The sequence below is a fragment of the Anolis carolinensis genome, unplaced genomic scaffold (assembly GCF_035594765.1).
Source record: "Anolis carolinensis isolate JA03-04 unplaced genomic scaffold, rAnoCar3.1.pri scaffold_15, whole genome shotgun sequence".
NCBI lineage: Eukaryota > Metazoa > Chordata > Lepidosauria > Squamata > Dactyloidae > Anolis > Anolis carolinensis.
In genome coordinates, this window is record NW_026943826.1 from 3,316,499 (window position 1) to 3,340,670 (window position 24,172).

General features: G+C 37.7%; 1 protein-coding gene across 7 annotated transcripts in view; it reads right to left on the minus strand.

Moving 5' to 3' along the window:
- arhgef10l (Rho guanine nucleotide exchange factor 10 like) overlaps positions 1-24,172 on the minus strand; it is a 252,583-nt gene that overhangs the window by 5,097 nt on the left and 223,314 nt on the right. For all 7 annotated transcript variants that reach the window (XR_010001388.1, XM_062965943.1, XM_062965944.1 and 4 more), the window contains one exon: positions 2,204-2,326. Coding sequence is in view for 6 of the 7 variants with exons in the window: in XM_062965943.1 (XP_062822013.1) it covers positions 2,204-2,326 (123 nt within the window). In the remaining variant the exon portion in view is untranslated. The remainder of the gene's footprint in view (positions 1-2,203; positions 2,327-24,172) is intronic.

Here is a 24,172-nt window from a genome sequence, read left to right on the forward strand (position 1 = left end):
GACGCCATCGGGATTAGTAAAAACGTTGGCACCTTCATTGAAAACATGATGGAGCACTGGAAAACTGAACTGTTTGTTGGAAATGAAAGTTATGGACTTGTCAACATCAGGAGAGGAATTTTCCAGGGAGACTCATTGTCCCCTCTGCTTTTCATTATTGCCATGATCCCTCTGTCAACAATCTTACAAAAAACAAATCTCGGCTATCAAACATCTAAGAAATCTCACAAAATTTCACATCTGATGTACACGGATGACCTGAAGCTATATGGGAAAACGGAAACTGAAATCCAGTCTCTGACCAACACTGTCCAAATATTTAGCACTGATATCAGCATGGAGTTTGGTTTGGACAAATGTTCGACAGTGGCATTGAAGAAGGGAAAAATCATGGAAAGTGGGGGCATAAATATGCCTAATGGCCAAACAATAAAGTGTCACCAGCCAGAGGCCTATAAATATCTGGGCATACTACAGCTGGACAACATCAAGCATGAACATGTGAAAACTGTGGTCAGTAAAGAATACACACAAAGGGTCAGAAAAAATTCTCAAAAGCAAGCTCAATGGAGGCAACACCATCAAGGCCATAAACACCTGGGCCATACCTGTCATAAGATATACTGCTGGCATCATAAACTGGACACTGGTGGAATTGGACAATTTGGACAGAAAAACAAGAAAACTCATGACCATTCATCACTCCCTGCACCCTCGCAGTGATGTTGACCGGCTATATCTGCCTAGAAGATCAGGGGGCAGAGGACTCTTACAAGTAAAACAAGCAGTCAAAGAAGAAGAACATGCCCTGGCAGAATATGGAAAGCAAAGTGAAGAACCTGCTGTGATTGAAGTCAAAAATCAGAAACTCCTCAAAGCACAGCAGACAAAAAACCAGTACAAGAAAACCGCACTATAAACTAGAGCTGACAGCTGGCACAACAAAACACTGCATGGAAAGTTCCTTGACAAAATTGAAGGAAAAGCTGACAAGGAGAAGACCTGGCTCTGGCTCACGAATGGGACCCTGAAGAAGGAGACAGAAGGCCTGATCCTTGCAGCCCAGGAGCAAGACATCAGGACAAAGGCCATTAATAATAATAATAATAATAATAATAATAATAATAATAATAATAATAGAAGACCTGGCTCTGGCTCACGAATGGGACCCTGAAGAAGGAGACAGAAGGCCTGATCCTTGCAGCCCAGGAGCAAGACATCAGGACAAAGGCAATTAATAATAATAATAATAATAATAATAATAATAATAATAATAATAATAGAAGACCTGGCTCTGGCTCACGAATGGGAGACAGAAGGCCTGATCCTTGCAGCCCAGGAGCAAGACATCAAGACAAAGGCAATTAATAATAATAATAATAATAATAATAATAATAATAATAATAATAATAGAAGACTTGGCTCTGGCTCACGAATGGGACCCTGAAGAAGGAGACAGAAGGCCTGATCCTTGAAGCCCAGGAGCAAGACATCAGGACAAAGGCAATTAATAATAATAATAATAATAATAATAATAATAATAATAATAATAGAAGACTTGGCTCTGGCTCACGAATGGGACCCTGAAGAAGGAGACAGAAGGCCTGATCCTTGAAGCCCAGGAGCAAGACATCAGGACAAAGGCAATTAATAATAATAATAATAATAATAATAATAATAATAATAATAATAATAGAAGACGTGGCTCTGGCTCACGAATGGGACCCTGAAGAGGGAGACAGAAGGCCTGATCCTTGAAGCCCAGGAGCAAGACATCAGGACAAAGGCAATTAATAATAATAATAATAATAATAATAATAATAATAATAATAATAATAGAAGACCTGGCTCTGGCTCACGAATGGGACCCTGAAGAAGGAGACAGAAGGCCTGATCCTTGCAGCCCAGGAGCAAGACATCAGGACAAAGGCCATTCAGGCCAAGATCGAAAAATCAGCTGATGACCCAAAATGCAGACTGTGCAAGGAAACCGACGAAACCATTGATCATATCCTCAGCTGCTGTAAGAAAATCGCACAGACAGACTACAAACAGAGGCACAACTATGTGGCCCAAATGATCCATTGGAACTTAATAATAATAATAGTGCTTTTGTTTCTATCAGCCTCTCATGCATCAGGCAGTGAACAATACAGCCATGAATGTAATAATTGTTCTCCTGTGATGGGCTTTGGAGTCTCACCTGTGATTTTCGGGATGCCTTCCAGTCGGGGGACGGGAAGCAGGACCAGGATGCCCAAATCGGTGCCGACCCACAGCAGACCCTGGCAAATCAGGAGGCTGGTGACCCGGACGTTCTTCTGGCCTAAGGAAATATAGGAAGGAAGAAACCAAAGCCGTGAAGAATTCCTTCCTTTTCAGACCCACGAAGCCCCGACTTTCCCAACCAGCAAATTCATGGATCAAAATTCACTTTTTCTGTTGGCTCTTTCGGGCACTTTCCTTCCTCGCCTTCCAAAAAAGACCCACATTTTCCCCAAAAAGGCATTTGTTTTGCATTTCAGACTCGCAGTCTTAAGAAAATAACGGTAAAGGATTATTTAAAACAAATGAAGTTTGATCTTATCTGCTGAATCGACACAACCTTAGAGATTACGGAGGACGAAGGGACTTGGTGTTTTACCAACAAATATGATTTTTCTTGGAAAAGATTATGAAGAGCCAGTAAATGACAGATGGAAGTCTACAACCTTTTTTTTCTTTAAATTTTTATTTTCTTTTATTTTTTATTATTAGTATTATTTTTCCTTTTTTAATCTTTTTTTTCTTTTTCTTTAGATTTACATATATATATATATATAGGTTTGGATGGGTATGGGTATGTATGTGTATACATATATGCATGGGTATATATATACAGTAGAGTTTCACTTATCCACCACTCGCTTATCCAACGTTCTGGATTATCCAACGCATTTTTGTAGTCAATGTTTTCAATATATCGTGATTTTTGGTGCTAAATTCATAAATACAGTAATTACTACATAGCATTACTGCGTATTGAACTACTTTTTCTGTCAAATGTGTTGTATAACATGTGCTGTATTTTAGCACCAAAATATCACGATTTATTGAAAACATCTACTACAAAAATGCGTTGGATAAACCAGAACGTGGGATAAGTGAGTGTTGGATAAGTGAGATTCTACTGTATTATTAATATTATTACCATACATATTACTGTTATTACAGTATATCATAATTATTATATTATTAAGGTATACTGCAGTACCAAATTATTGTTGCCGTATATATTAATATTATTATTCTTATTATACTCATCATCATCATATTATTATTATTATTAATACTATTATTATTTGTATTTGTATTAGTATTATAACATACACATTTTTAGTACAGTATATTATATATTATTTATTATATTATTAGGGTATATGGTATTATTAATAAAGGTAAAGGTTTTCCCCTGACGTTAAATCCAGTCGGTTGGTGCTCATCTCCATTTCTAAGCCGAAGAGCCAGCGTTGTCTGTAGACACCTCCAAAGTCATGTAGCCATAGGCATGACTGCATGTAGCGCCGTTACCTTCCCGCCGGAGCAGTACCTATTGATCTACTCACACTCTGGGGGTTGGTGCTCATCTCCATTTCTAAGCCGAAGAGCCGGCATTGTCCGTAGACACCTCCAAGGTCATGTGACCACTGGCATGACTGCATAGAGCGCTGTTATCTTTCCCCCGGAGCAGTACCTATTGCTCTACTCAAACTCTGGGGGTTGGTGCTCATCTCCATTTCTAAGCTGAAGAGCCGGCGTTGTCCGTAGACACCTCCAAGGTCATGTGACCACTGGCATGACTGCATAGAGCGCCGTTACCTTCCCACAGGAGCAGTACCTATTGCTCTACTCACACTCTGGGGGGTTGGTGCTCATCTCCATTTCTAAGCTGAAGAGCCGGCGTTGTCCGTAGACACCTCCAAGGTCATGTGACCACTGGCATGACTGCATAGAGCGCCGTTACCTTCCCACAGGAGCAGTACCTATTGATCTACTCACACTCTGGGGGTTGGTGCTCATCTCCATTTCTAAGCCGAAGAGCCGGCGTTGTCCGTAGACACTTCCAAGGTCATGTGGCCACTGGCATGACTGCATGGAGTGCCGTTACCTTCCCGCCAGAGCAGTACCTATTGATCTACTCACACTCTGGGGGTTGGTGCTCATCTTGTAGTTCAAGGTAAAGGTAAAGGTTTCCCCTTGGCACTAAGTGTACTCGAGTGTGACTCTTTGTGTCACACTCATCTCCATTTCTGAGCCGAAGAGCCAGCATTGTCCATAGACACCTCCAAGGTCATGTGGCCACTGGCATGACTGCATGGAGCGCCGTTACCATCCTGCCGGAGCAGTACCTATTGATCTACTCACACTCTGGGGGTTGGTGCTCATCTTGTAGTTCAAGGTAAAGGTAAAGGTTTCCCCTTGGCACTAAGTGTACTCGAGTGTGACTCTTTGTGTCACACTCATCTCCATTTCTGAGCCGAAGAGCCGGCATTGTCCGTAGATGCCTCCAAGGTCATGTGGCCACTGGCATGACTGCATGGAGCACCGTTACCTTCCCACCGGAGCAGTACCTATTCAGCTACTCACATTGGCATGTTTTCGAACTGGCAAGATCTCAGACTGTGATGCCCATCAATGCCTTCCAGCATTTGTGAATGTGAATGTGATGAACTGTGGTCCGAAAACATCCAGGGAATCATTCTCACCTATTTGGTTTTGTGAGAACAAAGGGAGATTCTCGCCTGGTTTTCTTTTGATATATGGGCCTCGGGTTCCCAAACTCCATCGACGGAACGGCAGAGAAGCCTGTCCGCTCGGATCTGATGGCATTTCCATCGATTTCCGGGCCCGGGATTTAATTAGGAGGCCGATCTGCCGCAATTAGCAGAGCAAGGCGATGATGCGGCTGGGAAAAGGGACTCCAGAGGAGGAGAGAAAAAAGCCATCTCTTTGTTGGCTCAATCGACTCGCGGCAGAAAGCTAATGAAAAACCGCAGACCTTTCCTTGTTTATTAGAAAAGTTGTTTCTTCCCCGCTAATAAACACACCGTTTATGGCCCAGGAGGGAAAATCGAGTTGGGAACGTTTTAATAAAAATGCAAAGGAGTCTGTCGAAGGATGAGAGGAAGGGGCAGAACGTTGGCTTCAAAGGAACAGCAAGAGAGGATTTTTAGAAAAGGACCCCAAATCCAAAGGTCTTAAAAATGGAGTATGGACTATAATAATAATAATAATAATAATAATAATAATAATAATAATAATAATATCTGGAACACAACACACCAGACATCACAGTTGTGGAAAAGAAAAAGGTTTGGATCATTGATGTCGCCATCCCAGGATGAAAAACAACAGGAAAAACTCAGCCGCTCTCAGGACCTCAAGATTGAACTTCAAAGACTCTGGCAGAAACCAATGCAGGTGGTCCCAGTGGTGATGGGCACACTGGGTGCCGTGCCAAAAGATCTCAGCCGGCATTTGGAAACAATAGACATTGACAAAATTACGATCTGCCAACTCCAAAAGGCCACCCTGCTGGGATCTGCACGCATCATCCGAAAATACATCACACAGTCCTAGACACTTGGGAAGAGTTCGACTTGTGATTTTGTGACACGAAATCCAGCATATCTATCTTGTTTACTGTGTCATACAATATAATAATAATAATAATAATAATAATAATAATAATAATAATAATAATAATAATACATCACACAGTCCTAGACACTTGGGAAGTGTTCGCCTTGCGATTTTGTGATACAAAATCCAGCATATCTATCTTGTTTACTGTGTCATACAATACAATACAATAATAATAATAATAATAATAATAATAATAATAATAATAATAATAATAATAATAATAATAATACTGTTTGTTGGAAATGAAAGCTATGGACTTGTCAACATCAGAAGAGGAATTTTCCAGGGAGACTCATTGTCCCCTCTGCTTTTCATTATTGCCATGATCCCTCTGTCAACAATCTTACAACAAACAAATCTCGGCTATCAAACATCTAAGAAATCTCACAAAATTTCACATCTGATGTACATGGATGACCTAAAGCTATATGGGAAAACGGAAAATGAAATCCAGTCTCTGACCAACACTGTCCGAATTTTTAGCACTGATATCAGCATGGAGTTTGACTTGGACAAATGTTCGACAGTGGCATTGAAGAAGGGAAAAATCATTGAAAGTGAGGGCATAAATATGCCCAATGGCCAAACAATAAAGTGTCACCAGCCAGAGGCCTATAAATATCTGGGCATATTACAGCTGGACAACATCAAGCATGAACATGTGAAAACTGTGGTCAGCAAAGAATACACACAAAGGGTCAGAAAAATTCTCAAAAGCAAGCTCAATGGAGGCAACACCATCAAGGCCATAAACACCTGGGCCATACCTGTCATAAGATATACTGCTGGCATCATAAACTGGACAATTTGGACAGAAAAACAAGAAAACTCATGACCATTCATCATTCACTGCAACCTCGCAGTGATGTTGACCGGCTATATCTGTCTAGAAGATCAGGGGGCAGAGGACTCTTACAAGTCAAACAAGCAGTCAAAGAAGAAGAACATACCCTGGCAGAATATGTAAAGCAAAGTGAAGAACCTGCTTTGATTGAAGTCAAAAATCAGAAACTCCTCAAAGCACAGCAGACAAAAAACCAGTACAAGAAAACCGCACTACAAACTAGAGCTGACAGCTGGCACAACAAAACATTGCATGGAAAGTTCCTTGACAAAATTGACGGAAAAGCTGATAAGGAGAAGACCTGGCTCTGGCTCACGAATGGGACCCTGAAGAAGGAGACAGAAGGCCTGATCCTTGCAGCCCAGGAGCAAGACATCAGGACAAAGGCAATTAATAATAATAATAATAATAATAATAATAATAATAATAATAATAGAAGACCTGGCTCTGGCTCACGAATGGGAGACAGAAGGCCTGATCCTTGCAGCCCAGGAGCAAGACATCAAGACAAAGGCAATTAATAATAATAATAATAATAATAATAATAATAATAATAATAGAAGACTTGGCTCTGGCTCACGAATGGGACCCTGAAGAAGGAGACAGAAGGCCTGATCCTTGCAGCCCAGGAGCAAGACATCAGGACAAAGGCAATTAATAATAATAATAATAATAATAATAATAATAATAATAATAATAATAGAAGATCTGGCTCTGGCTCACGAATGGGACCCTCAAGAAGGAAACAGAAGGCCTGATCCTTGCAGCCCAGGAGCAAGACATCAGGACAAAGGCAATTAATAATAATAATAATAATAATAATAATAATAATAATAATAATAATAATAATAGAAGACATGTCTCTGGCTCATGAATGGGACCCTGAAGAAGGAGACAGAAGGCCTGATCCTCGCAGCCCAGGAGCAAGACATCAAGACAAAGGCAATTAATAATAATAATAATAATAATAATAATAATAATAATAATAGAAGACATGTCTCTGGCTCACGAATGGGACCCTGAAGAAGGAGACAGAAGGCCTGATCCTTGCAGCCCAGGAGCAAGACATCAGGACAAAGGCAATTAATAATAATAATAATAATAATAATAATAATAATAATAATAATAATAGAAGATCTGGCTCTGGCTCACGAATGGGACCCTCAAGAAGGAAACAGAAGGCCTGATCCTTGCAGCCCAGGAGCAAGACATCAGGACAAAGGCAATTAATAATAATAATAATAATAATAATAATAATAATAATAATAATAATAGAAGATCTGGCTCTGGCTCACGAATGGGACCCTGAAGAAGGAGACAGAAGGCCTGATCCTTGCAGCCCAGGAGCAAGACATCAGGACAAAGGCAATTAATAATAATAATAATAATAATAATAATAATAATAATAATAATAATAATAATAGAAGACATGTCTCTGGCTCATGAATGGGACCCTGAAGAAGGAGACAGAAGGCCTGATCCTTGCAGCCCAGGAGCAAGACATCAGGACAAAGGCCATTCAGGCCAAGATCGAAAAATCAGCTGATGACCCAAAATGCAGACTGTGCAAGGAAACCGACGAAACCATTGATCATATCCTCAGCTGCTGTAAGAAAATCGCTCAGACAGACTACAAACAGAGGCACAACTTTGTGGCCCAAATGATTCATTGGAACTTATGCTTCAAGTACCACCTCTCTGCAGTAAAGAACAAAAGCAAAAGTATTGGAAAATGAGCACGCAAAGATACTGTGGGACTTCCGAATCCAGACTGACAAAGTTCTGGAACACAACACACCAGACATCACAGTTGCAGAAAAGAAAAAGGTTTGGATGATTGATGTCGCCATCCCAGGTGACAGTCGCATTGACGAAAAACAACAGGAAAAACTCAGGACCTCAAGACTGAACTTCAAAGACTCTGGCAGAAACCAGTGCAGGTGGTCCCGGTGGTGATGGGCACACTGGGTGCCGTGCCAAAAGATCTCAGCCGGCATTTGGAAACAATAGACATTGACAAAATTACGATCTGCCAACTGCAAAAGGCCACCCTGCTGGGATCTGCACGCATCATCCGAAAATACATCACACAGTCCTAGACACTTGGGAAGTGTTCGACTTGCGGTTTTGTGATAATAATAATAATTACTACGATTATTGCAATTATAATCTTAGGTGTTTCCTATATGTGGTTGTTAGTAATGATTCCATGTAACAGGTATGAGGATTCTGAAGCCCTTCCTGAATTTAAAATGCTATTTAAATATTGCATTATTATTATTATTATTATTATTATTATTATTATTATTATTATTCAGGCTCATTATTATTACTTTCGTTGAAGGGCAGCCGTTGACAGATTCCAGGGCAGCAAACCTTCAATGACTTCGAACGTGTATCATATTGGTAACGAGCCCAAGCAGCCAATTAAGGAAGTCTGAGCTGATTAAGCTTATGTTTCCGTCGATTAAATCTGCATATATTTGCATATGACGAGGATGCTGTGTGAAACTAAAATAATAATCCTATCAGAGTATTGGTGGGTTTTGCGGGCAATTGGTCTGAACCTTTTGGAGGTGTAGGTACTGGGATTTATAGATTATTATTATTATTATTATTATTATTAGCCTGCCTATAGTCATTATTATTATTATTATTATTATTATTATTATTATTATTGTCATTATCATTATTATTATTATTAGTCTGCCTATAGTCCTATATTATCATCATCATCATCATCATCATCATCATCATCATCGCATGGCTCCAATGATCCTATAATATTACTATTATTGTTATTATATTGATCTATGACCCCTATATTATTACAATTATAATTATTAATTATTATTATTATTATTATTATTACTATTATTATTTATTGTCATTATTGATCTGTCTATTATCCTTTATTATTATTAGTCTGCCTATAATCCATTATTGTTGTTATTATTATTATTATTATTATTATAATTATTATTATTATTATTATTGTTCTGTCTATTATCCTTTATTACTACTAGTCTGCCGATAGTCTATTATTATTATTATTATTAATAATAATATTATTGTCATTATTGGTCTATTATCTATTATTATTAGTCTGCCTATAGTCCATTATTATTATTATTATTATTATTATTATTATTATTATTATTATTGTCATTATTGGTCTGTCTATTATCCTTTATTATTATTATTCTACGTACAGTCCATTATTATTATTATTATTATTATTATTATTATTATTATTATTATTATTATTATTGGTCTGTCTATTATCCTTTATTATTAGTAGTCTGCCTATATTCCATTATTATTATTATTATTATTATTATTATTATTATTATTATTATTGTCATTATTGGCCTTTCTATTATCCTTTATTATTATTAGTCTGCCTATAGTCCATTATTATTATTAATAATATTATTGTCATTATTGGCCTTTCTATTATCATTTATTATTATTAGTCTGCCTATAGTCCATTATTATTATTATTATTATTATTATTATTATTATTATTATTGTCATTATTGGTCTGTCTATTATCCTTTATTATTATTATTAGACTGCTTATAATTATTATTACTATATTATTTATCGTCATTATTGGTCTGTCTATGATCCCTTATTATTATTATTATTAGTCTGCTTATAGTCTATTATTATTACTATATTATTTATCGTCATTATTGGTCTGTCTATGATCCTTTATTATAAGTAGTAGTGTGCCTATAGTCCATTATTATTATTATTATTATTATTATTATTATTATTATTATTATTACTATTGGTCTGTCTATTATCCTTTATTATTATTAGTCTGCCTATAGTCCCTTATTATTATTATTATTATTATTATTAATTGTCATTATTGGCTTTTCTATTATCGTTTAGTATTATTAGTCTTCCTATAGTCTATTATTATTATTATTATTATTATTATTATTATTATTATTATTATTGTCATTATTGGTCTGTCTATTATCCTTTATTATTATTATTGAAACAATTAGTCTGCCTATAGTCCTATATTATTATTATTATTATTATTATTATTATTATTATTATTATTATTGTCATTATTGGTCTGTCTATTATCCTTTATTATTATTATTGAAACAATTAGTCTGCCTATAGTCCTATATTATTATTATTATTATTATTATTATTATTATTATTATTATTGTCATTATTGGTCTGTCTATTATCCTTTATTATTATTATTAGACTGCTTATAGTCTATTATTATTACTATATTATTTATCATCATTATTGGTCTGTCTATGATCCTTTATTATTAGTAGTAGTATGCCTATAGGCTGCTATTATTATTATTATTATTATTATTATTATTATTATTATTATTATTATTACTATTGGTCTGTCTATTATCCTTTATTATTATTAGTCTGCCTATAGTCCCTTATTATTATTATTATTATTATTAATTGTCATTATTGGCTTTTCTATTATCGTTTAGTATTATTAGTCTTCCTATAGTCTATTATTATTATTATTATTATTATTATTATTATTATTATTATTATTATTATTGTCATTATTGGTCTGTCTATTATCCTTTATTATTATTATTGAAACAATTAGTCTGCCTATAGTCCTATATTATTATTATTATTATTATTATTATTATTATTATTATTATTATTATATTGTGCGAATGAAAGGAGGAGAACTCCATTGGCATGGCTGCGAGCTCTCTCTTTATTTTTGGACCGTATTTAATGCCTGTCGCCTCTTGATATAAGTAACCTCTAAAAATAAGCCCCATAATTTGTTTTGTCTCCAAAGAAAGAGAAGAAAGGAGAGAGAGAGAGCGGAGGGAGGACCTAATGGCGAATAAATATTTTACGGCCTCGATTTAACGCTCTCGGTGTCGGAACTCGCCCGGGCCATTTATCTGCGAATATACAAATTTTAAAAGGCCGGGTCCATTTTTTTTTCGGCGCAAAAAGGCTTTATTAATGGCCTGTCTCGTTTAAAAGGATGAGAAACGCTTAAGCTAAAAGGAGAGAAACGCATTAATACCAGAAACACCAGACAGGAAGAAAGGAAGGCGGCGATAAATTTTTTAAACGTGAAAAAAAAAAAATTGGGGAAAAAAATTCTTCTTTTTTAAAACACTTTATGCAAGTAATGCATTTATGAGCTAATTACACAATTACTCCGTCTTGCTGCTGGAAGTGAAGGGAAAAGATCTGAAAAGCTGGCGGCGAAGCGGATGAGTCAGAAACAGAGAGATATTACGTCGACCGGCCCTTTAATTTTTTGGCTTTGATAGTGAGACGGGGAGAAAAAAAGGAACTTTTTCAAGGCTCCCGGTGGGGAATTTTTCAACACTTTTCTTCTCCAAAGAAGCGAAAAGTAATGAAAAGAAAGTTCAACTGAAAAAAAGTTTTTTACTATAGGGAGAAATCCTAAATGACTCCATTCTTATTATTATAATACTATATATTGGAGTGGAAATCATCTATCGGACAAATGGAAAGCTATTTAAGTCAAAACCAAGGTCACAACAACATCTATTATAGAATGCCAATATGCCGATGATAACGTAGTCTGTGCCCATTCAGAAGAAGATCTACAACATCTATTATAGAATTCCAATATGCCGATGATAACGTAGTCTGTGCTCATTCAGAAGATCTACAACATCTATTATAGAATTCCCATATGCCAATGATAACGTAGTCTGTGCGCATTCAGAAGAAGACCTACAACATCTGTTATAGAATTCCCATATGCCGATGATAACATAGTCTGTGCCCATTCAGAAGAAGATCTACAACATCTGTTATAGAATTCCCATATGCCGATGATAACGTAGTCTGTGCCCATTCAGAAGAAGACCTACAACATCTGTTATAGAATTCCCATATGCCGATGATAACGTAGTCTGTGCCCATCCAGAAGAAGACCTACAACATCTATGATAGAATTCCAATATGCCGATGATAACGTAGTCTGTGCCCATTCAGAAGAAGACCTACAACATCTGTTATAGAATTCCCATATGCCGATGATAACGTAGTCTGTGCCCATTCAGAAGAAGACCTACAACATCTGTTATAGAATTCCCATATGCCGATGATAACGTAGTCTGTGCCCATTCAGAAGAAGATCTACAACATCTGTTATAGAATTCCCATATGCCGATGATAACGTAGTCTGTGCCCATTCAGAAGAAGACCTACAACATCTGTTATAGAATTCCCATATGCCGATGATAACGTAGTCTGTGCCCATTCAGAAGAAGACCTACAACATCTGTTATAGAATTCCCATATGCCGATGATAACGTAGTCTGTGCCCATTCAGAAGAAGATCTACAACATCTATTATAGAATTCCAATATGCCGATGATAACGTAGTCTGTGCCCATTCAGAAGAAGATCTACAACATCTATTATAGAATTCCCATATGCCGATGATAACGTAGTCTGTGCCCATTCAGAAAAAGACCTACAACATCTGTTATAGAATTCCCATATGCCGATGATAACGTAGTCTGTGCGCATTCAGAAAAAGACCTACAACATCTATTATAGAATTCCCATATGCCGATGATAACGTAGTCTGTGCGCATTCAGAAAAAGACCTACAACATCTATTATAGAATTCCCATATGCCGATGATAACGTAGTCTGTGCGCATTCAGAAAAAGACCTACAACATCTATTATAGAATTCCCATATGCCGATGATAACGTCTTCTGTGCCCATTCAGAAGAAGATCTACAACATCTATTATAGAATTCCAATATGCCGATGATAACGTAGTCTGTGCCCATTCAGAAGAAGATCTACAACATCTATTATAGAATTCCCATATGCCGATGATAACGTAGTCTGTGCGCATTCAGAAAAAGACCTACAACATCTATTATAGAATTCCCATATGCCGATGATAACGTAGTCTGTGCGCATTCAGAAAAAGACCTACAACATCTATTATAGAATTCCCATATGCCGATGATAACGTAGTCTGTGCGCATTCAGAAAAAGACCTACAACATCTATTATAGAATTCCCATATGCCGATGATAACGTAGTCTGTGCGCATTCAGAAAAAGACCTACAACATCTGTTATAGAATTCCCATATGCCGATGATAACGTAGTCTGTGCCCATTCAGAAGAAGATCTACAACATCTATTATAGAATTCCAATATGCCGATGATAACGTAGTCTGTGCCCATTCAGAAGAAGATCTACAACATCTATTATAGAATTCCCATATGCCGATGATAACGTAGTCTGTGCGCATTCAGAAAAAGACCTACAACATCTATTATAGAATTCCCATATGCCGATGATAACGTAGTCTGTGCCCATTCAGAAAAAGACCTACAACATCTATTATAGAATTCCCATATGCCGATGATAACGTAGTCTGTGCGCATTCAGAAGAAGACCTACAACATCTGTTATAGAATTCCAATATGCCGATGATAACGTAGTCTGTGCGCATTCAGAAGAAGACCTACAACATCTGTTATAGAATTCCAATATGCCGATGATAACGTAGTCTGTGCGCATTCAGAAGAAGATCTACAACATCTGTTATAGAATTCCAATATGCCGATGATAACGTAGTCTGTGCGCATTCAGAAGAAGACCTACAACATCTGTTATAGAATTCCCATATGCCGATGATAACGTAGTCTGTGCGCATTCAGAAGAAGATCTACAACATCTGTTATAGAATTCCAATATGCCAATGATAACGTAGTCTGTGCGCATTCAGAAGAAGACCTACAACATCTATTATAGAATTCCCATATGCCGATGATAACGTAGTCTGTGCGCATTCAGAAGAAGATCTACAACATCTGTTATAGAATTCCCATATGCCGATGATAACGTAGTCTGTGCCCATTCAGAAGAAGATCTACAACATCTGTTATAGAATTCCCATATGCCGATGATAACGTAGTCTGTGCCCAATCAGAAGAAGATCTACAACATCTGTTATAGAATTCCCATATGCCGATGATAACGTAGTCTGTGCCCATTCAGAAGAAGACCTACAACATCTATTATAGAATTCCAATATGCCGATGATAACGTAGTCTGTGCCCATTCAGAAGAAGACCTACAACATCTGTTATAGAATTCCAATATGCCGATGATAACGTAGTCTGTGCCCATTCAGAAGAAGACCTACAACATCTGTTATAGAATTCCAATATGCCGATGATAACGTAGTCTGTGCCCATTCAGAAGAAGACCTACAACATCTGTTATAGAATTCCAATATGCCGATGATAACGTAGTCTGTGCCCATTCAGAAGAAGACCTACAACATCTGTTATAGAATTCCAATATGCCGATGATAACGTAGTCTGTGCCCATTCAGAAGAAGACCCACAACATCTATTATAGAATTCCAATATGCCGATGATAACGTAGTCTGTGCCCATTCAGAAGAAGACCTACAATATCTATTATAGAATTCCAATATGCCGATGATAACGTAGTCTGTGCCCATTCAGAAGAAGATCTACAACATCTGTTATAGAATTCCAATATGCCGATGATAACGTAGTCTGTGCCCATTCAGAAGAAGATCTACAACATCTGTTATAGAATTCCAATATGCCGATGATAACGTAGTCTGTGCCCATTCAGAAGAAGATCTACAACATCTGTTATAGAATTCCAATATGCCGATGATAACGTAGTCTGTGCCCATTCAGAAGAAGACCCACAACATCTATTATAGAATTCCAATATGCCGATGATAACGTAGTCTGTGCCCATTCAGAAGAAGACCTACAATATCTATTATAGAATTCCAATATGCCGATGATAACGTAGTCTGTGCCCATTCAGAAGAAGATCTACAACATCTGTTATAGAATTCCAATATGCCGATGATAACGTAGTCTGTGCCCATTCAGAAGAAGATCTACAACATCTGTTATAGAATTCCAATATGCCGATGATAACGTAGTCTGTGCCCATTCAGAAGAAGATCTACAACATCTGTTATAGAATTCCAATATGCCGATGATAACGTAGTCTGTGCCCATTCAGAAGAAGACCCACAACATCTATTATAGAATTCCAATATGCCGATGATAACGTAGTCTGTGCCCATTCAGAAGAAGACCTACAATATCTATTATAGAATTCCAATATGCCGATGATAACGTAGTCTGTGCCCATTCAGAAGAAGATCTACAACATCTGTTATAGAATTCCAATATGCCGATGATAACGTAGTCTGTGCCCATTCAGAAGAAGACCTACAACATCTGTTATAGAATTCCAATATGCCGATGATAACGTAGTCTGTGCCCATTCAGAAGAAGACCCACAACATCTATTATAGAATTCCAATATGCCGATGATAACGTAGTCTGTGCCCATTCAGAAGAAGACCTACAATATCTATTATAGAATTCCAATATGCCGATGATAACGTAGTCTGTGCCCATTCAGAAGAAGATCTACAACATCTGTTATAGAATTCCAATATGCCGATGATAACGTAGTCTGTGCCCATTCAGAAGAAGATCTACAACATCTGTTATAGAATTCCAATATGCCGATGATAACGTAGTCTGTGCCCATTCAGAAGAAGATCTACAACATCTGTTATAGAATTCCAATATGCCGATGATAACGTAGTCTGTGCCCATTCAGAAGAAGATCTACAACATCTGTTATAGAATTCCAATATGCCGATGATAACGTAGTCTGTGCCCATTCAGAAGAAGATCTACAACATCTGTTATAGAATTCCAATATGCCGATGATAACGTAGTCTGTGCCCATTCAGAAGAAGATCTACAACATCTGTTATAGAATTCCAATATGCCGATGATAACGTAGTCTGTGCCCATTCAGAAGAAGATCTACAACATCTGTTATAGAATTCCAATATGCCGATGATAACGTAGTCTGTGCCCATTCAGAAGAAGATCTACAACATCTGTTATAGAATTCCAATATGCCGATGATAACGTAGTCTGTGCCCATTCAGAAGAAGACCTACAATATCTATTATAGAATTCCAATATGCCGATGATAACGTAGTCTGTGCCCATTCAGAAGAAGATCTACAACATCTGTTATAGAATTCCAATATGCCGATGATAACGTAGTCTGTGCCCATTCAGAAGAAGATCTACAACATCTGTTATAGAATTCCAATATGCCGATGATAACGTAGTCTGTGCCCATTCAGAAGAAGATCTACAACATCTGTTATAGAATTCCAATATGCCGATGATAACGTAGTCTGTGCCCATTCAGAAGAAGATCTACAGCATCTGTTATAGAATTCCAATATGCCGATGATAACGTAGTCTGTGCCCATTCAGAAGAAGACCTACAATATCTATTATAGAATTCCAATATGCCGATGATAACGTAGTCTGTGCCCATTCAGAAGAAGATCTACAACATCTGTTATAGAATTCCCATATGCCGATGATAACGTAGTCTGTGCCCATTTAGAAGAAGACCTACAACATCTGTTATAGAATTCCAATATGCCGATGATAACGTAGTCTGTGCCCATTTAGAAGAAGACCTACAACATCTGTTATAGAATTCCCATATGCCGATGATAACGTAGTCTGTGCCCATTTAGAAGAAGACCTACAACATCTGTTATAGAATTCCCATATGCCGATGATAACGTAGTCTGTGCCCATTCAGAAGAAGATCTACAACATCTGTTATAGAATTCCAATATGCCGATGATAACGTAGTCTGTGCCCATTCAGAAGAAGATCTACAACATCTGTTATAGAATTCCAATATGCCGATGATAACGTAGTCTGTGCCCATTCAGAAGAAGACCTACAACATCTATTATAGAATTCCAATATGCCGATGATAACGTAGTCTGTGCCCATTCAGAAGAAGACCTACAACATCTATTATAGAATTCCAATATGCCGATGATAACGTAGTCTGTGCGCATTCAGAAGAAGATCTACAACATCTGTTATAGAATTCCAATATGCCGATGATAACGTAGTCTGTGCCCATTCAGAAGAAGATCTACAACATCTATTATAGAATTCCAATATGCCGATGATAACGTAGTCTGTGCACACTCAGAAGAAGACCAACAACATCTATTATAGAATTCCAATATGCCGATGATAACGTAGTCTGTGCGCATTCAGAAGAAGATCTACAACATCTATTATAGAATTCCAATATGCCGATGATAACGTAGTCTGTGCGCATTCAGAAGAAGATCTACAACATCTGTTATAGAATTCCAATATGCCCATGATAACGTAGTCTGTGCCCATTCAGAAGAAGATCTACAACATCTGTTATAGAATTCCAATATGCCGATGATAACGTAGTCTGTGCCCATTCAGAAGAAGACCCACAACATCTATTATAGAATTCCAATATGCCGATGATAACGTAGTCTGTGCCCATTCAGAAGAAGATCTACAACATCTGTTATAGAATTCCAATATGCCGATGATAACGTAGTCTGTGCCCATTCAGAAGAAGATCTACAACATCTGTTATAGAATTCCAATATGCCGATGATAACGTAGTCTGTGCCCATTCAGAAGAAGACCCACAACATCTATTATAGAATTCCAATATGCCGATGATAACGTAGTCTGTGCCCATTCAGAAGAAGATCTACAACATCTGTTATAGAATTCCAATATGCCGATGATAACGTAGTCTGTGCCCATTCAGAAGAAGATCTACAACATCTGTTATAGAATTCCAATATGCCGATGATAACGTAGTCTGTGCCCATTCAGAAGAAGATCTACAACATCTGTTATAGAATTCCAATATGCCGATGATAACGTAGTCTGTGCGCATTCAGAAGAAGACCTACAACATCTGTTATAGAATTCCAATATGCCGATGATAACGTAGTCTGTGCGCATTCAGAAGAAGATCTACGACATCTGTTATAGAATTCCAATATGCCGATGATAACGTAGTCTGTGCCCATTCAGAAGAAGATCTACAACATCTGTTATAGAATTCCAATATGCCGATGATAACGTAGTCTGTGCCCATTCAGAAGAAGATCTACAACATCTGTTATAGAATTCCAATATGCCGATGATAACGTAGTCTGTGCGCATTCAGAAGAAGATCTACAACATCTGTTATAGAATTCCAATATGCCGATGATAACGTAGTCTGTGCCCATTCAGAAGAAGATCTACAACATCTGTTATAGAATTCCAATATGCCAATGATAACGTAGTCTGTGCGCATTCAGAAGAAGATCTACAACATCTATTATAGAATTCCAATATGCCAATGATAACGTAGTCCGTGCGCATTCAGAAGAAGATCTACAACATCTATTATAGAATTCCAATATGCCAATGATAACGTAGTCTGTGCGCATTCAGAAGAAGATCTACAACATCTATTATAGAATTCCAATATGCCAATGATAACGTAGTCTGTGCGCATTCAGAAGAAGATCTACAACATCTGTTATAGAATTCCAATATGCCAATGATAACGTAGTCTGTGCCCATTCAGAAGAAGACCTACAACATCTATTATAGAATTCCAATATGCCGATGATAACGTAGTCTGTGCCCATTCAGAAGAAGACCTACAACATCTATTATAGAATTCCAATATGCCGATGATAACGTAGTCTGTGCCCATTCAGAAGAAGAGCTACAATATCTATTATAGAATTCCCATATGCCGATGATAACGTAGTCTGTGCCCATTCAGAAGAAGATCTACAACATCTGTTATAGAATTCCCATATGCCGATGATAACGTAGTCTGTGCCCATTCAGAAGAAGACCTACAATATCTATTATAGAATTCCCATATGCCGATGATAACGTAGTCTGTGCCCACTCAGAAGAAGACCCACAACATCTATTATAGAATTCCAATATGCCGATGATAACGTCTTCTGTGCCCATTCAGAAGAAGACCTACAACATCTATTATAGAATTCCAATATGCCGATGATAACGTCTTCTGTGCCCATTCAGAAGAAGACCTACAACATCTATTATAGAATTCCAATATGCCGATGATAACGTAGTCTGTGCCCATTCAGAAGAAGACCCACAACATCTATTATAGAATTCCAATATGCCGATGATAACGTAGTCTGTGCCCATTCAGAAGAAGACCCACAACATCTATTATAGAATTCCAATATGCCGATGATAACGTAGTCTGTGCCCATTCAGAAGAAGACCCACAACATCTATTATAGAATTCCAATATGCCGATGATAACGTCTTCTGTGCCCATTCAGAAGAAGACCTACAACATCTATTATAGAATTCCCATATGCCGATGATAACGTAGTCTGTGCCCATTCAGAAGAAGACCTACAACATCTATTATAGAATTCCAATATGCCGATGATAACGTAGTCTGTGCGCATTCAGAAGAAGACCTACAACATCTATTATAGAATTCCAATATGCCGATGATAACGTAGTCTGTGCCCATTCAGAAGAAGACCCACAACATCTATTATAGAATTCCAATATGCCGATGATAACGTAGTCTGTGCGCATTCAGAAGAAGACCTACAACATCTATTATAGAATTCCAATATGCCGATGATAACGTCTTCTGTGCCCATTCAGAAGAAGACCTACAACATCTATTATAGAATTCCAATATGCCGATGATAACGTAGTCTGTGCCCATTCAGAAGAAGACCTACAACATCTATTATAGAATTCCAATATGCCGATGATAATGTAGTCTGTGCCCATTCAGAAGAAGACCTACAACATCTATTATAGAATTCCAATATGCCGATGATAACGTCTTCTGTGCCCATTCAGAAGAAGACCTACAACATCTATTATAGAATTCCAATATGCCGATGATAACGTAGTCTGTGCCCATTCAGAAGAAGACCTACAACATCTATTATAGAATTCCAATATGCCGATGATAACGTAGTCTGTGCGCATTCAGAAGAAGACCTACAACATCTATTATAGAATTCCCATATGCCGATGATAATGTAGTCTGTGCCCATTCAGAAGAAGACCCACAACATCTATTATAGAATTCCCATATGCCGATGATAACGTAGTCTGTGCCCATTCAGAAGAAGACCTACAACATCTATTATAGAATTCCCATATGCCGATGATAACGTAGTCTGTGCGCATTCAGAAGAAGACCCACAACATCTATTATAGAATTCCCATATGCCGATGATTACGTAGTCTGTGCGCATTCAGAAGAAGACCCACAACATCTATTATAGAATTCCCATATGCCGATGATAACGTAGTCTGTGCGCATTCAGAAGAAGACCCACAACATCTATTATAGAATTCCCATATGCCGATGATAACGTAGTCTGTGCCCATTCAGAAGAAGACCTACAATATCTATTATAGAATTCCAATATGCCGATGATAACGTAGTCTGTGCGCATTCAGAAGAAGACCCACAACATCTATTATAGAATTCCAATATGCCGATGATAATGTAGTCTGTGCCCATTCAGAAGAAGACCTACAACATCTATTATAGAATTCCCATATGCCGATGATAACGTAGTCTGTGCGCATTCAGAAGAAGACCTACAACATCTATTATAGAATTCCCATATGCCGATGATAACGTAGTCTGTGCCCATTCAGAAGAAGACCCACAACATCTATTATAGAATTCCCATATGCCGATGATAACGTAGTCTGTGCGCATTCAGAAGAAGACCTACAACATCTATTATAGAATTCCAATATGCCGATGATAACGTAGTCTGTGCCCATTCAGAAGAAGACCCACAACATCTATTATAGAATTCCAATATGCCGATGATAACGTCTTCTGTGCCCATTCAGAAGAAGACCTACAACATCTATTATAGAATTCCCATATGCCGATGATAATGTAGTCTGTGCCCATTCAGAAGAAGACCCACAACATCTATTATAGAATTCCCATATGCCGATGATAACGTAGTCTGTGCCCATTCAGAAGAAGACCTACAACATCTATTATAGAATTCCCATATGCCGATGATAACGTAGTCTGTGCGCATTCAGAAGAAGACCCACAACATCTATTATAGAATTCCCATATGCCGATGATAACGTAGTCTGTGCGCATTCAGAAGAAGACCCACAACATCTATTATAGAATTCCCATATGCCGATGATAACGTCTTCTGTGCCCATTCAGAAGAAGACCTACAACATCTATTATAGAATTCCAATATGCCGATGATAACGTAGTCTGTGCCCATTCAGAAGAAGACCTACAACATCTATTATAGAATTCCAATATGCCGATGATAACGTAGTCTGTGCGCATTCAGAAGAAGACCTACAACATCTATTATAGAATTCCCATATGCCGATGATAATGTAGTCTGTGCGCATTCAGAAGAAGACCCACAACATCTATTATAGAATTCCCATATGCCGATGATAATGTAGTCTGTGCCCATTCAGAAGAAGACCCACAACATCTATTATAGAATTCCCATATGCCGATGATAACGTAGTCTGTGCCCATTCAGAAGAAGACCTACAACATCTATTATAGAATTCCCATATGCCGATGATAACGTAGTCTGTGCGCATTCAGAAGAAGACCCACAACATCTATTATAGAATTCCCATAGGCCGATGATAACGTAGTCTGTGCCCATTCAGAAGAAGACCTACAACATCTATTATAGAATTCCCATATGCCGATGATAACGTAGTCTGTGCGCATTCAGAAGAAGACCCACAACATCTATTATAGAATTCCCATATGCCGATGATTACGTAGTCTGTGCGCATTCAGAAGAAGACCCACAACATCTATTATAGAATTCCCATATGCCGATGATAACGTAGTCTGTGCCCATTCAGAAGAAGACCCACAACATCTATTATAGAATTCCCATATGCCGATGATAACGTAGTCTGTGCCCATTCAGAAGAAGACCTACAATATCTATTATAGAATTCCAATATGCCGATGATAACGTAGTCTGTGCGCATTCAGAAGAAGACCCACAACATCTATTATAGAATTCCCATATGCCGATGATAACGTAGTCTGTGCGCATTCAGAAGAAGACCCACAACATCTATTATAGAATTCCCATATGCCGATGATAACGTAGTCTGTGCCCATTCAGAAGAAGACCCACAACATCTATTATAGAATTCCCATATGCCGATGATAACGTAGTCTGTGCCCATTCAGAAGAAGACCTACAACATCTATTATAGAATTCCCATATGCCGATGATAACGTAGTCTGTGCCCATTCAGAAGAAGACCCACAACATCTATTATAGAATTCCCATATGCCGATGATAACGTAGTCTGTGCCCATTCAGAAGAAGACCTACAACATCTATTATAGAATTCCCATATGCCGATGATAACGTAGTCTGTGCGCATTCAGAAGAAGACCCACAACATCTATTATAGAATTCCCATATGCCGATGATTACGTAGTCTGTGCGCATTCAGAAGAAGACCCACAACATCTATTATAGAATTCCCATATGCCGATGATAACGTAGTCTGTGCGCATTCAGAAGAAGACCCACAACATCTATTATAGAATTCCCATATGCCGATGATAACGTAGTCTGTGCCCATTCAGAAGAAGACCTACAATATCTATTATAGAATTCCAATATGCCGATGATAATGTAGTCTGTGCCCATTCAGAAGAAGACCTACAACATCTATTATAGAATTCCCATATGCCGATGATAACGTAGTCTGTGCGCATTCAGAAGAAGACCTACAACATCTATTATAGAATTCCCATATGCCGATGATAACGTAGTCTGTGCCCATTCAGAAGAAGACCCACAACATCTATTATAGAATTCCCATATGCCGATGATAACGTAGTCTGTGCGCATTCAGAAGAAGACCTACAACATCTATTATAGAATTCCAATATGCCGATGATAACGTAGTCTGTGCCCATTCAGAAGAAGACCCACAACATCTATTATAGAATTCCAATATGCCGATGATAACGTCTTCTGTGCCCATTCAGAAGAAGACCTACAACATCTATTATAGAATTCCCATATGCCGATGATAATGTAGTCTGTGCCCATTCAGAAGAAGACCCACAACATCTATTATAGAATTCCCATATGCCGATGATAACGTAGTCTGTGCCCATTCAGAAGAAGACCTACAACATCTATTATAGAATTCCCATATGCCGATGATAACGTAGTCTGTGCGCATTCAGAAGAAGACCCACAACATCTATTATAGAATTCCCATATGCCGATGATAACGTAGTCTGTGCGCATTCAGAAGAAGACCCACAACATCTATTATAGAATTCCCATATGCCGATGATAACGTAGTCTGTGCGCATTCAGAAGAAGACCCACAACATCTATTATAGAATTCCCATATGCCGATGATAACGTAGTCTGTGCCCATTCAGAAGAAGACCTACAATATCTATTATAGAATTCCAATATGCCGATGATAACGTAGTCTGTGCGCATTCAGAAGAAGACCTACAACATCTATTATAGAATTCCAATATGCCGATGATAACGTAGTCTGTGCGCATTCAGAAGAAGACCTACAACATCTATTATAGAATTCCCATATGCCGATGATAACGTAGTCTGTGCCCATTCAGAAGAAGACCT